The sequence below is a fragment of the Diplotaxodon limnothrissa genome, linkage group LG9 (genome assembly GCF_057381915.1).
Source record: "Diplotaxodon limnothrissa isolate DT_005_m linkage group LG9, D_limnothrissa_male_GT1.1, whole genome shotgun sequence".
NCBI classification, from domain to species: Eukaryota; Metazoa; Chordata; class Actinopteri; order Cichliformes; family Cichlidae; genus Diplotaxodon; species Diplotaxodon limnothrissa.
Window position 1 is genome coordinate 9,001,719 of NC_140604.1, and position 16,482 is coordinate 9,018,200.

At 39.9% G+C, this 16,482-nt stretch overlaps 1 protein-coding gene across 1 annotated transcript in view; it reads right to left on the minus strand.

Annotated features, from left to right (window-relative positions):
* LOC146625084 (partitioning defective 3 homolog) overlaps positions 1–16,482 on the minus strand; it is a 359,232-nt gene that overhangs the window by 2,707 nt on the left and 340,043 nt on the right. Inside the window, exon 23 of the mRNA XM_085362620.1 lies at positions 5,918–6,045. Within this exon, the coding sequence (XP_085218746.1) occupies positions 5,918–6,045 (128 nt within the window). The remainder of the gene's footprint in view (positions 1–5,917; positions 6,046–16,482) is intronic.

The following is a 16,482-nucleotide window of genomic DNA, read 5'->3' on the forward strand; positions in this document are numbered from 1 at the left end:
CCAACGTGCCAGACGCCATCGAATGTGAGCATTTGCCCACACAAGTCTGTTACGGCGACGAGCTGGAGTCAGGTCAAGACCCCGATGAGGACGACGGGCATGCAGTTGAGCGTCCCTGAGACGGTTTCTGACAGTTTGTGCAGAAATTGTTTGGTTGTGCAAACCAATTGTTCCAGCAGCTGTCTGGGTGGCTGGTCTCAGACGATCTTGGAGGTGAACCTGCTGGATGTGGAGGTCCTGGGCTGGTGTGGTTACACGAGGTCTGCGGTTGTGAGGCCGGTTGGATGTGCTGCCATATTCTCTGAAACGCCTGTGGAGACGGCTTATGGTTGAGAAATGAACATTCAACGCACGGGCGACAGATCTGGTTGACATTCCTGCTGTCAGCATGCCAATTGCACGCTCCCTCATTGCTTGTGGCATCTGTGGCATTTTGCTGTGAGACAAAACTGCACATTCCAGGGTGGCCTTTTGTTGTGGGCAGTCTGAGGTACACCTGTGCACTACTCATGATGTCAGATCAGCATCCTGATGTGGCACACCTGTGAGGTGGGATGGATTATCTCAATATAGCAGATGTGCCCACTACCACACATTTGGACTGATTTGTGACCACTGTTTGGGAGGGATGGTTATATTGTGTATCTGGAATGAATTTTAGGTCTCTACGTCCATCCCATGGGGAATGGGAGCAGTAACAAAGGTGTTGCATTTATATTTTTGTTGAGTGTATATATTATAGTGGCATTCCCTTTTCAATTAAGCATTTATTGTAGTCAGATGCTGACTTGGGTACAGTTGCATATAACAAAAATCAGGGAGCAATTTAAGAAAAAAGATTGTTGATGGCATTTTGTTATTTTAATTTTAAATGAAAAATGTTTAGGATCATGTTAGATTGCTGCTGTCAGTGTGACTTTAAAAGGGTAATTAAACACTTAATATAAACAAGTTTGGATGATAAACATAACAGGTGAATTTATAAATATATATGTATGTATGTATTTTAATGTCTTTATTTAAAATAGCATTTACTTGTGCAGTCTCTGTCTGTTCTTTCCTCTTGCAATCAAACAAAAATCAAATGGTGAAATGTTATTTTAAGCACCATTTAGACAACTTTTGTACTTAATATTTAAATCATCCCAAAATGCCACAGGACAAAAATAAATAAATAAATAACAGGCAGCATATTTTCAAGTCTTGGAGACAACATCAGGGAACATGATGGTTTGTGGTGGACTGACCTTTTCACATAGGACTGTTGTGCCCCTATGTATCAAATGCAAAAAGCCTAAAAGCTGCAACCATAACATTTCTTCAGAGCTCCCTTAAACATCGCAGATAGGGTCCCAAAGCATGACTGCAGTTTAATGAATGAAATATTTGCAAAGAAAAGTATAAGGTAGGATAAGAATTTGAAAATCTGTGGTGGAGTACTTTTTGCTTGCGGTAAAATAAAAAAAAATACACATTCTGTCATGGTCCCTGTGCCCCGCTGGTCAATCCTCTATTGGGCAATATGTTTGTGGTTTGTTTGCTCTCTCTCTCTCGCTCTCTCTCTCTCTCACTCTCTCTCTCTCTCGCCACGGCGATGCTCACTGCGGGCTCCCGCTGCTGGCCCACACACCTGCTCATCACCACACCGGCCGCTGATCCCAGCTGATTACTGCACTACTTAGATGGCGAGTCTGCACTAGTCTTCGCTGGATCGTTGAGCTATCAGTATCGTTTTTGGAACCCGATGCGGAGAGGAGTGATTGAGGGGGAACGTTTTTGTACAGAAAGTGTGGAACACCCTTCTCCCAACCCTGTTTCCCACGGACCCTGGCGACCCGGATCCGTTTCCCCTGCACGTTGTATATAGCCACTTGGTGTATGTGTTCACTGTAAATAAACGCACTGTCCTTCGCTTAAAGGAAAAAAAAGAAAAAAAAAAGAAAACGGTGTCCATACTAGCGTTTTCAGTTGTTTTCACAGAGTTGCGCGTCCATATTGAAACAACCCAAAATGTTACAGTCCTGTGCATGCGCAAAAGCGAGTGAGAATTAAAGAATTTGAAGAAAAGCTATCTGGAGCATGTACAAACTGATATTAATCATTTTTAGGGCTGTCAAAATTGAGAGCAATCTAAAGAACTGCTGTATAATGCCCTCCGCTATTAGAAAGTCTGCATTTTCGAGTGTCCACACTGCGACGGGGCAGCTCTGTTTTGAAATGTATGCGTTTTTGGGAGCGTTTTCAAAACGCTGTGTTTTTCCTTTTCAAAATTCAAAATTGTCAGAGAGGTTTAGTCGATGTAGCTATGGTATCAATTTGATCCTAGGTGACTTCCTTCTTGGGTTAATGCATTCACCGGCTTGGGTGCCGACTCAAGGGGTGACAGCAATAAAAAAAAAAAAACTACAAAGGAAGTAAAATAAAATACAAAGGAAAACTTCAGCAAACCACCCCCCCCCCCCAAAAAAAACAAACCAAAACACACACAGAAAACACAACGAAAGTGTTTTTGGTGAGATATTAACGTGATAGAACAGCTACAGAACTGACAAGCTAACAGTAAACGTATTACATGAATCATGTGATATTTTTTTCTCTGATAGCACTGATGAATCCTTTTAAACATGTCTCGGTGCAATCCTTCACATGTTTTTGTCACTTGTGCATTAATGTCTCACCAGAAACACTACAGTTGTGTTTGTGAGAGTTGTTTTTTTCTACTTCTGTTCTATTTTATTCAACTTCCTTTGTGGGTTTTTTGACCTTCTGTTGTGTTTTTTTTTTCTATTTCTTCTTTCTTTTATTGAAATACCATTCTGTTTCATAATAAACATTTTAAAAATAAGTGTTGAAGTGGGGATTTCAATAAGGGAATTCCACTGCAAGTAGAAACACTATACAGTTTGTTCCTATGCCAGGGCTGCCATCATGGGCACACAGATTTAAAGCAAATGCTACAAAACACAGTGCCTCTTTCTTGATAACTTTCCATTGCTAGAAATATTTTCTTTCTATCATCATCATAGTGAAACTGTTATGAGAATCCCAGAATTTCAGCATTTCTAATGAAAGCCCTTGCGGTTCACAATGACTAAAGGGAGGGGAAGGGCTAAAGCACACGGCCCTGTAAACGTGGGGTATGTGGGCTCTTGTGAGCTTGTGAGTTTTTTTGTGCATGCATTTCTGTTACGAACATGTGCAACACAAACACATCCTCTTGTTCCGCCATTTGGTTGCTAGTATGCACAAGTACAGGGGCAGATGTAGGGACAGACTGCAGAGAGCCTCACCACATGCTCCATACATGGACCTCACCGTCTGGGCGAGCCGCCACGCACTTACACCCTGGCTTGGCTCACAGAGCAGCCAGCACCGCTCATGAGGGAGTTGCTTGTTTAGAAGCACAGGAACGCCTGTTGCACGAGGAAGCAACCTGCGTTTCCAGAATGACCTTTTAGGTTTTAAAAGCACAGAAGTTTTAGGGGGAAGTCAGAAGCGGAGAGATGAGAGCAGAGAGATTGCGTTGCTCCACAGGAATGTAATAGTGATTGATGCGTCAAGGGATCTACTTCTCTTATCACCTCTACTCCTTTGCCAAAATATATCACAAAGTAGATTAGTTACATGTACAGCGGGAGGGGATGGGAAAATACATCATGCCAAAGAGTGGGGTAAATTTAGAATGACAGAAAATAACAAACAAACCCAGGAAGTTGGCTCGCAGGAACATTTGTGGCCGCTGTGTGTTTCTTTAAAACAGCTGGGAAGAATCAGAGTTTATGAGAAGTAGGAGAAAGCTTCCACACATGCACGCACGCACACATGCACCCAAAAGCATCTAATGTGTAATGCAACAATCATTTTCTATATTGTATAAATAAATTGTCTACAAACCTGGAATAATGTTTTCTTTCTAACTTGGAACAATATTCTTTTGGCTGGGAATGCGATAGTTGCACGGCTAGATGAAAGAGCTACTGGCAGTTCACTCAGCCCGCAGTTAAGAACCTTATCTCGACATTCACTGCATTCATGCGTGTGCTTGTGTGTGTGTGTACATCTCTTTCGGGCTAATCAGTGGTCTCTCCTTCCTACTAAAACACTCGTTCCTCTCCCAGTCACTCTCGACCTCCGTTGCCTGTCACTGCTAATCCTGCTCCAACAACAAGCCTTCATTAGTGTTCTTCCAATCCTCACATCCCAGACAGCGAGCTAAGCCTGGCCGTCATCAGATAACCAGCTACCATGGTTTCCTCTGGAAGCTTCTGGGGTGTTTTTTGGTGAGGGAATGTTCCCTTTTCTGCTGAATGGCTGACTGCTCAGACTTCCTGCTTTGGAAGAGGAAAAGATGAAGAGGTTCCAATAAGAGAGGTGGCTGACATTAGAAGGCATTGTGATTATTAATCTGGGGATGTAAGACTAGCTCTTTAATGAGAAGCCATGCCGACACACCAAGCCCCGAAAAGCCTCAGCCAGGGTCAAGCATCAAGCCTGAGCTCATGTGGCTCTTAGCCCGAAGCCACTATGAGATTATGAAAGGAATGCATATCAAAGGCCATCCTCGCTTGGCTGCTTGGCCGGAGACATGAACTTTCCCAAGAGAAGCAACTCACTGGGAGAGAAGGTCCCAGCTCAACTGTCACACCACATGAGATGCAAGCAGATAACACATATGAGGGGAATGCATAGATCAGTCTGCCTTATACAGACCAAACTGATTATGTGTCCGTGTGGACCACAAATCCATATCCACAGACACGAACACGTTTTCATCGACCCAACTGTGTTTTGAGGCAATATAACACAAAAGGGGATGAATATGAAGAAGTGATTGGTGCTTGTGCGTTACAGCATAGACGAGAACTGGCAAAGAAAATGAAAAGACCACGCACGCACGCGCACACACACACACACACACACACACACACACACACACACACACACACACACACACACACACACACACACATATATTAAGGGCTCCGTCTTTGTTTAAATTGGCAAGCTGCAAAAGTGAAATAAATCTTGACTTTGCTCTTAGCATTTTTGAACATATAATACATTTCACAATGCAAAAAAACCCTCACAATGGATTGTTTTCAGTGTGAAAATATTCAACAATAATGTGTCAGTCAGTCAAATGACAGAATTATTGCCTTGGGGAGCTTTTCTTCCAGGATATTAAGCTTCATATGCGACTTTCTTTCCCCTAGCAGCAGTGGTTAACTTTGTAATTTGCACCTACTGCCATGAGATTAAAAACTTCAGTAAAGACATTTAACGGATTGCTGGCAGAAATGGCAAATATTGATACTAAACCACCCCCTCCCACAAAAAAGGCTCAAGATGTAAGATATGGTAAGCTTTATTGGCATCTCTTTGACAAATATGCAAAAAAGAATCGAAACAAGAAGATGGAGAAGATGAAGAGCAGTGCTTGTAGCTCCTAATGGCAAACTGTGCGAGGCAAGAGATTGTAGGGGGAAAAAATAGCCTTTAGAAAAAATAATGTGATATTGGAGCTGTTATTGGAGAGGGGGGCTTGGGACAAAGTCACCGCTTTCTTCAGGTCAGCATTGACTTAATGAAGTTGAATATCAGTCAAATAATTCTAAGCGATCACATTAAATGATTTCATTCAAAGAGTTTGCTAAGAATCGTTCAAATGTCTGGAGATTAGTTGAAAGTGGCTTTGTGGTGATTGACTTTGAGGGAAGCCAAAGAGATAAGTGAGGGAGGGGGGAGGTGGGGGGGAAGGCAAAAATGTGAGGAAAAGAAATTGATGGAAATCAAAAATAGTCAAATGAAGGGGTTGAGAAAGGGCAGGGAGGACGTGATAAGTCAAAGGGGTGAACGCAGCCGCATGGATGCATGGACAGTTTGAAGAAAGAAAGAAAAGGAAGGAAGGATGTCTCACCGTGGCAGGGAATTGTACTGTCTCTGTGCTTGTGGGAAATCATCTCTGTCCTCTTGCTGCTGTTTCTGGACCTGAGTCTCAACCGTTACAGAATGGCGTCCACTTGATGTCTCCGTCCCATTGCTGGCCTGTTAAACCCACAAATACAGTTAGCACAGACACAGTGAATACACAGTAACAAAGAGAGGACCAAAGGCAAGCATTTAAGCCTTTCAGTGCATGTTGTACTAACCCCATGTTGCTCTCCAATGCATCCATCGGACTATAGCATGCATACAGTGTGTGGATGTTAGTTAGGAAGCACTCAGAAACAGTTGAAAAAAAGTGTTGTGTAAAGCACTTTGAGTGCTCAGGATAGAGTAGAAAAGCGCATTATAAGAACCAGTCCATATAAGAGAAAAGAAAATTATTGTTTTGATAAAAGATGAATTGAACTTAAATTGTTCACACGAGTTCTTATTCGTGGGAAAGTGGCACATGCTGGTTGTTTGCAGCTTCAGCGATTCTTGGCTAGTGATTTATTTTATATTGTAGTCTTAACGGTAGTAGAGCCCTAAGTGTGTTTAGCTAGTCCATTTAACCCTAGGTACCTTTTGAATGGCTTGTTTAAGGGATCTGTGTTGCCTGGTACACAGATAATAAAGTACTAAATGAACCGTGGTCCATATCAACCACACATTAAGAAAGGAGAACTGCTTTTAAAGAATGCTGTGATTAAAACAAACAAACAAAGAATCCTGTTCTCTTAACTTTTCAAACAAACTGCACTGGCCACATGGTTGATATGACTTTTCTCTTTAGTATGCATTAAACATTTTGCGATGGAGCTTATTTGTGTGAGCTGCAGGTCTTGATAGGTACAGTTTGGATCAGTTTAGCCCACCACTAGTGTGCTGAAGAGATAAATTATAGACGTGGAAGGCAGGTAGTGGTGGATGGCTTGTGTGAATAAATTAACCACTTAATAACTCACAATTTACCCAAATTTGATTTCTAAACCTGAGCAGCTTCTTCACAGTCTTTGGATTTGTGGAGCTGGCAGAACGTAGCTAAACTCACAGTTTAATGCACTTTGTCCTCTGATTTGCAGTAAACACAGGATGTCAAATACTGCCATTCAATCAGATGGTGGTGTTGCAAAGGTACATACAGTACAAGGTGTCTTTTGGTGTCCATGCTTTTGACACACCAGCTACAGTAATGTGCATTTAATGTGAAATCTGCATTTAATGGTTGAAAGGGTGTCTGTGGATGCAGACAGCCAGATGTGAATGTAAATGGTAAATGGACTGGTTCTTATATAGCGCTTTTCTACTCTTCTGAGCACTCAAAGTGCTTTACACAACTTGTGCATTCACCCATTCACACCCATTTGCACAAGCACATTGTTCTAAGTGCTTTCTAAGTAACATTCACACACATTCACACTCCGATGGATGCATCGGAGAGCAATTTGGGGTTAATATCTTGCCCAAGGATATTTGGCATGCAGACTAGGGGAAGCCAGGAATTGAACCAACCTTCCAACAGATGACCTGAGCTACAGCCACCTCTAAGATGTAGTGACATTTGTCAGCCAGAACACTGCGGCAAGGCTCCCATTTGGGATTTTTCATTATTAAAACTATTCACTGATTAATTTTGTTTGCACTTGCGTTTTACGTACTTTTCGCTGTGTGGTTAGGCTGAAGATCGATTGTGGGTTTGAGTTTAAAATTCCCCAATTTACAACATTAGCCCTATTTGCCACAAAATGATACCTTCCCATTGTTATCTCCATCAAGGAGGTTATGTTTTTGGTAGCATTTGCGTGCGTGCTTGCAATTCAGTCACAAAAAGTCTCAAATGATTTCTGATCAAACTTGGTCAGGGTGTAGAGTGCGGTCATGTTAACAATCCATTAAAATTTGGCTTACATTAACCAAGGTCTTCCAGGTGAACTGAAGGATTTATTGATCAAAAGATCACCAAAACCTTGAAACTATCAAACATAATATCAACATATATTAAGTACTGTATAAAGGTTTAAAATATCATATCACATATAACCTTTGACCTCTATTTCAAGTTCGAGGTATCTGAAGGTCAAAGTGTTAATAGTAGTATAATCAGCTCTTCTTACTGCCTTTATTTGTATTGACAGCATGTAGACATATAGAGAATGATATATGGGTATTATAAATATGTACATTACAGTAACAAGCAAGTGTCTAAACATGCTAAATATGGGGTATTAAGGTGCCCTTTGGGGGGGTATCAATAGACGCTGCGAGTGTATCTCTGTGAAGCCAAACACTTCTGATAATACAGCAATATCTGACCGACGAGAACAATTCTGGAATTAATCGATGGGGTAAAGGTGCGCTGGTGGAATGAAAAGCTGTCAGCAAAAACGTCTTCTTGGAAACGTCTTCTGTTCCTGAAATGACTGCTTTTCTCCTCACTTGGACAGCTGCAATAACAGCGCAATTACATTTCACTCAGCGTCAACAGCAAGTCTTTTTCTCAAGCCCTCCGAGTCTTAAAAACATAATAGTATTCCACGTGGGCGAAGTGAATTGGACTCATATGTTTCAGGTTTCGCTGCAACAACATGTTTCCCGGGCTCAGAAACTGTAGAGCACATAAACCAATATCAGATGAACTGAGAGGTGGAAAAGAAAAATAATTTTACTGGAGTCGAATGTGGTAGTGAGAAAATAATTAGTCACGCACTCTGAAAGTTATTAATGTGATTTGAAAGGAAGTGAGGAGGAATCCTGCGGTGCTACACTCTTCAGTCTCAAACCGAAGGGTTGACGTGGATGACGCCATGCCAAGAGAAATGCATGAGAAATAGCCAGGAGAGAAAATCAGTCAGCCTAATGCCATTATCCAGGGAAGGGGAATCAGATTATTTCATGTTAGACCTGGAATATAATGCCATATAAAACATGACATTTGTTGAAATCAAATCAAAGAGATGTCCGTGTTTGTTTTTATCCAATAATGTGAAAAATGATGTCAATATGGCACGTTTTTATCTTTCCCCTGCTTCCTTGGTGGTGTCACAGACAAAGCAGGAGGAAACAAAAATTCTCCACCTGTTAAAACATGAGAGCCGGCGGGATGTAATTATGAAAATTATTTGCAGCTATCAAAAAAAAAAAAAAAAACTAGGACGAGGAAAGCAGCTGGGTGGGAGTCGAGCAAGACAGCCGAGGTGTAATATTTCTTGGTTCAGAGCTGGTCACAAACCTTTGAGATATCAAAGCAGGTTGCGATGATGGGCCAGCACTAACATATGGCTTTACCGCCCATGCTTCTCTTGATAGTATGCTTGGAGGCCACCACATAGGGAACCGTTTTAAGAGAACAGTCGAGCTGTACACAAACAGACATGTGGAAGACATTAAGATTGCTAATGGGCAAATACAACAAGAAGAAAGTGAGAGAATGGTAGTGAAACACCACATCCTGACAAAAGCCCAGTTGGATAATCAGTCTCTCTTAAAGTCACTGCACCGACCCAATTCCGCCAATTTATTATAAGCAAGCTCAGTCCATTTGCGGTTACCAGGGTGTGTAGCTCCGGGCGGTGTAACCATCTGGATCAAGCAGTGTGGTCTGCCATTTCCCGGCCTCTGGTCCAAGGAACCACAGTGAATAGGAGGTTGGTGTGGCTATCGCTATATCATTTAGAGACTTTGTAGCATGCACATAAGGCAGCACAAAAGTCATTTTTCTTTTCTGTATCTTTAAGTGAAACTGACCAATCACGTTGTTTTGCAATGTGGGAAGAAAAGAAAAACATGCCTTTATTTATATCAAACTCTTCTGTAACCGGTAGCAGCTTTCAAGTGTTTTCTTTATTAATTCATGGAATATAATAAAAAATATTGTCTATTTAGGTTTGCTGTTAGCTAAATTTATGCTACTAATGTATTAGTATTAGCTAGCTTCTTGGCTAATGCTAACTGAATGCTCAGATAACATCTTTGGTCAGTGCGACGTTGATCTTGGACCTATATTACTGTGATATGGGAACAACACCAACGTGACAATATCAGATCACGCATCAATCTATTCCACATTAACAACCAAGCCACATAACTTTAAGGTTGGTATTGTTCAAATACAATGGCAAATCCCATTGCTTATGGTATTTACTTTAACCATGTTGCCACTAAACCTTGCTTCACTACTTGCACAACATTACACAGCACTAATCCCTACAAAGTCATGCAGTAGCATGACTAAGAAGCCCTAAAAGGCGACAATCAATCAATGTCAGAGATCTGGTTGAAAGAAACACATCTCAGCACGGGTTTGCAATGCTGGTTTTAGGCTTTCCCTTATTTTTTCACAGCATGATATGGCCTTCCTGTAACGTGTTAACTCCTCGCTGGGTGTGAGATTGTTCTGGGCTATCTTAAATTCTAAATAGGGGGGTTGTGTAGGGCCAGAGAGATAGCAAGGGTGTTAGTGTGCCAACTGCCGAGTCTCGGACACACAAACACGACTGCCAGAGCTCGGGTGAAACGTTAGACCGCAAACCTGCGTGACATATCCAGGAAGCTTGTTTTCTGGGTTACTCATCTATTAATCAGAAGGCTGGTGGTTCAATCCCTGGCTGTTTAGCTCTGAGGAAGTCAAGTGACTAGTTAAACAGGGCTTACTCTTCAAGTAATCACATAGTAATAGAGTTAACTGTGAGGCACACAACACTAATCAACATGAAAGTACAATATTTAAGGAAACTAGTAGTTGCATAAGCAGAGCTAATATGTGCACACACATGAACCCTGGTAGCAGAATTCAAAGTAATAATAAAATCAAAAGAATTCACATAAATGTGGGCTTTAAAAGTTGCTGTTGATGTGTGTGATCCAAGTTACCAGCGTGGTGCTCTCCTCTGTGTGGTCATGCTTACTGGTGCTCTAGCCTAACAGCACAAATTGTTTTTATTGAGAAAGAGTGTGTGTATGTGAGGCTGGGGGGTGGGCTCTAGGAAAAACATTGCTTAACAGTTCTTTATGATGAACATCTGGAAATTCCCTCTTATAGACAAGCAGGGCGAGCAGGAGAAAAAACATACCAGCTCTAATTGCGTGTGCTGGGCTAAGTGGATTGACTGATAGATGAGGTTTTTGTATCTTGATCATTATTCCATTATGTTGGAGCTTAGGTTCAGCGATGGACCTGATCATTACAGCTGTTAGCAGCAGGCAGACCTGAGTGAAAAGCTGAGGTTAAACCCATGGAGACCAGGCCCCACACCTAATACTGATGCATGTACCCTTATCTTAGCCGAACCCTATTATTATCATTTTACACATTTTTCTAAAGTTCCGAAAGCAAAACATTTACATTGGCTTTCGTTTTAGCAGAGAATATTTTGTGTTTTGTAGTGTAGATTATAGTCACAGTTTGAATGGATTACAGATCAAATGTAAGTCATGCAGAATACATCTGCTAATGACGATCAGGCTATAAAATTGAGAGCAGCTACTTAACAGGCCTTAACGTGAGAATGTTTCATAAACAGCTTTTTCCAAATTAAAAATGAATTTTAAAGCTAAACCATTAAGCCAACATGGAAGAGCAGGGTCTTAAGTCCTCACGGGTCTGTTTATCCATCACATGTGGTGAAACCACTGATGAAGATCATGTGCTGTGACCCAGAACTGCACCCTAAAATAACCTAAAATCCTTAAATCTGGATAAATGATTGCAGAAATCTGAACTGCTGCTGTTCTTGAGTAACACTTTGAGATGCTAGCAGTTCCTGTTTGTGTACAGTATATTTGCGTGGAGGCTATCACAAAGGAGCCTCGCATGCTCAGGGGAAACAGGCATCAAAGTGCAGTTCTGCAGACTTTGATGTGGTAGGCATTTAACTGCCTGCCGGAGCATCTTGCTTTTCATGGTTACATTCCCTGAACGATTTGATTTATAAAAGTAGAGGTCAGAAAGGTTTCACTTTCATCATTGTGAACAATCTTCAGCAATGAAACTGAGTGAAACATGCTGTTAAAAAAGGACATATCAGTTTCAGTGCAGAAAAAAATAGCTCCGATAGCTTTGAACAGAACTCAGCTATGACTTTACATTTTTCAGTGTGGGTCAAAACACTGAAAATAAATAAATAAATGTTTTTTGTCATCACTACCTCCACCCACAGTTTTTAAACCCACACCAGAAGTTCACTTTCTGAAAGTTGTGACAAATCTTCCTCCGCCGAGGCAGTTCCCTCTGAGCAGTATTTGCTTTTATATTTTGTATGTAACATTACGTAGGAGCAGGTAGTGGATAATAGCTACTGATTTGTAAATAACAGGACATGAATAACCTCACCTTATTATATAATGTCATACTACAGTATGATATTATGTAACACATTTTGGGGTTGGTTTCAAAGAAAGGCAGATGTGAAATTTAAAAGTGAGGTCAGAGGTCCAATGTGGGATAATATTTCAATTCCCCATACAAAAGTATCATTCCCTAAATGTTTTCAATATAAACAAACACAGTAGAATTTTAGATTTTACGAAGGTTTAACCTTATTTGACCTTGAAGAAGAGGTCAGAGGTCCAAAGTAGAAATGGACCGATCCGATATTACGTATCGGTATCGGTCTGATACTGACCTAAAATACTGGATCGGATATTGAAGAGAAATAAAAAATGTAATCCGATCCATTAAATATGAAAAAAGCACCTCACAAAACTTGCGACATGGCGTAACTCAGCTCATAACCGTAGCATGTCAGAGCAGTATGCATCACGTGATAGAGCAGCTGTGTGTATTTGTAGCCTCGCTACCAAACCGGCATTTACCGAGAAAGTTATCCCAGAGAGAAGTAAAGCAAGTGTGTAAGTTCATCTCTGAATGTTTGTAAAGCATTCTAGCGTTAAGCTTAACAACCGATATATGGAGCGACTGCCTCTCTCCCTCCCTCTCCTGCTGCTACTTTAAACGTGAAACTGATTAATGATCAGCTGATCGGCTTTTCTGTCGCGAGTCCGTCTCTCTTGTTTGTTTATTGCCCACTTTGCGCCAGAAAGAGGAAACCAGCGGCTGAACAACAGCAGCACGTTTAAGCTTGATAATCTGTTGTTAGAATTTATTTAATATTACTTTCTACACCACGATCTTTTTCTACGTAGCTGACGGCTGGTAAGTGTGCAGGGGCGGATCTAGCAAAGTTTAGCCAGGGGGGCCGATAGGGCATTAACAGGGAAAGGGGGCACAAAGACATCCTTTTCTTTCTTATTCTCATTTAAAATGTCTAGCTTTTAATAATTAATTATCTGAATCTTACACCCAAAGTTCTAATCTGATGTAAAATGTATAGAAGTCCATGACTGTATATAGTAACTACTAAGTCTAATATACCCTAGTAAGCCATAGTACTTTTTCCTTTGGGAAGGTACCATCTGTGCAGTCTGCAATTCTGTTGAAGAAAGATGTTGAATCTCTTTAATTATTCTTGAAAAATAATTGATTTCTGTGCATTTTTTTCACACTGCATCAAATTAAAGTTGATTACGTCAATTAAGCATCATGAGGTGGAGGGTGGTTCCCTATTTTTTTTACTTTTTTTGCTGGGAGTTTGGAACCCTATTAGTTAGGTTGCTTACTCTTTAATATACCAGAATAGGGAGGATAGACTAGGTTTAAGTTTATTAGATTGATCAGTATTGCTGAACTATGAAATATTTTGGCTGCAGTGTATTTTTTGCATACAGGTATAACAGAATAGCTTTAGTGTTTTATTTTTTTAAAACTTGAGTTTGAACTTATACAAAAAGCAGCAAGATATTAAAAAAACAGTTTTATTTATTAAAAAACACACTATATCGGATTCATATCGGTATCGGCCGATATCCAAATTTATGATATTGGTATCGGTATCGGACATAAAAAAGTGGTATCGTGCCATCTCTAGTCCAAAGTAACGTTATATCTAGAATTCCCATATATCATTCCCTATACATAGTTTTCTAAGTCATAAGGCTTTTTGTCAATTTTTTACCTGTAAGTCACTAAGTTGACCTTGAAGATCTTGGGGGATGTAAGGAAAGTTTTAACGGACTGTTAACCCTATAATGCCCTGTATCATATTTGATACATAAGTATCAAAATGTTATGGAGAAAAAAAAATTTTTTGTCTAAAATTAACATTGTTGTTAACAAAAAGTTGCCAAAAATGTCCAATGTATCAAATGCGATACAAAAAATATGTAATAAATATATAATAAAAATATATTATACACAACTTGATATAGCAAACAAATTGTGGATTTTGTTATAAGGGTTAATAAACATCTCAGTTCCCCCCATAAATCTGAATTTTCTGGCTATTTTTTTGATGGATTTGGTCTTTCAAGGTTGGCATAATGGACCTCTACAACCCGACCAATTTGATCAAAATTCATCCAAATTTTTTGAGGTATTGTGTTTACAGAAAGAAAGAATGTCATGGACGCACACTATGCCAAAACCCAACCTCCTTGCAGAGGTAAATATACAGTAAAGATGCTAACTATCCATTCCTGTCAGCATAGTCAATGTCAGTATGTCACTTCACATTTTTGTACTTGTCTCATCTTTCTGTAATATCTTTGGTTTTCAAAGCAAAATCCTTACCCTGTTCACTTTAAATAGAGCCATATCAATTCTGCTTCTAGACGACGCTAAGACGGGATTTCCCTCGAGTTCTGCTAATCAGTGTCAGCGCATAACACGGGTGCAAGTCTGCCTTTCCTAATAAGCTCTGCCACTGTGAATTCTTGTTCACATGACTAAAATAACATGAAAGAGGACTAATAAAACAGACTTCAATACTCAAGGGCTGGCCCTATATCTTATTACCAGTGGAGCAGTGGTGTGCCCGATAGTGTCGACGATCAGACGCAATTAAGAGCTCAGCGGCTCAGAGAGAAAGACTGAGACCTCTTGGTGGTGAGCAAACAGTTCACATCTAATGGCGGATGGGAAAAGAGAGATTAAGAAAACAGAGATAGACGTCCACTCTGTGTTTTTTTTTTCAAACATCAGTTTGACAAATACCGAAGAAAATCCAGAGCAAATACAGCCTGCCTTCATCTGTGTAGGAACACGGTGGGAAGCATGCTGCTGTGTTTTACCCAAACTCAATTGGACAGCGGAAATAACAGTAGAAGATGCTGGCCACTCCAAACCAATTTAACTGACAAACCAACACTGATAATTCTCTAGAAAATTGCATGCAAAATGTTTTAACTTTCAAGGTCTGACTTTCTGGCCCGTCATTTTCTAAATAGCTCTGCTAGGAGCAACAATTAGCCGCATTCTTTTCTCCGAGGTCAAAAAGTTACTGAGTAAAAAAAGAAACCAAAAAACTGAAGTCACTGTAAGTTATTATTGATAAATAACATGGAGGTATTTGACATCCCACATGTCCCGCGACTTGGTTATCTGTGTTTTTTTGTTATGGTTTTTAATGAGTTACACGCCTCTAAAACACCAGTTAAGTAAAAAGCGGGACAACAGTTTAGATTATCGGTGACCTGACAGGGAGTTTGGAAAAGGATATGATTCCTTACTTAAAGTTCCTGAACTTTTAATGCACAGCAGGGATGGATATGAGATCAAGTGTGAATGAATTAACAAAGGAATTAACTTGATTACATTTTTCCAATTATGAAGAATAAATCCCATTGTTGTTACAGATCAAGCGTTGGAGAGTAGAACGGCTTAAAGCAACTATTCTCAAATTTTAATTTAAATTTGTTTTAATTTAAAAATCCCTTTAATCAAGTCTAATGAAAATTAGAATGAACAGTGCGGGTAGGTGTCTTTAGTTTCTGTCCCCTAACATCGCCTTCCTTCCATAAGTGTGTCATATTTCCAAGACTGAAAAGGCAAATGCAGTGACTGCAGATAAGAAATTATGTCTAGGTCAAAGGTTGGATCCAGAAATTAAGAATTAGTCTACGAAATGTAGCTTTAGGTAATAGAGAAAACTAATGTTTTTGCAGTTTGGCAGTTTCGCTGTCTAAAAGGTTGATGGCATCACACGACAGCACCAGTGACAGTTTCATGCTGTGTTATAACAAACTAGTAATATTGTTGTTTTTGCTCTTTGCTTCATGCCACATCATTTGGAATTAATAAAAATTACTTTAATATTTTTAATCTATTTTAATTAAATGACCATCTTTTCCTTAACATGTGGACCAATCATTACACATTCAGCAATTATTAACATCTATGTGTCTTTTTTTTTTAATGATTATTAAACCCACTTTTTTGGATTTTCCTATATAATAATATGTTCATTTCATCATCCCCACGTGAACCCGATGCTACATTCTCCAGTTGTGTTTGATTCATGTGTCGTGTTCAATGCACGTTGCCTCAGCAACGATATATCGATAACGATATTTTGCTCGACTCGCCACTAAATACAGAATAAATACAGACTTGTGATTAAGGCACAAAAAGTGTGAAAAAATGAGGTTGTTTGTAAAAATGACTGAAAAACAAAGATTTATTAGTGAGTGGCAGAAACACTCATATTACTACAATGCGTTCAAGAC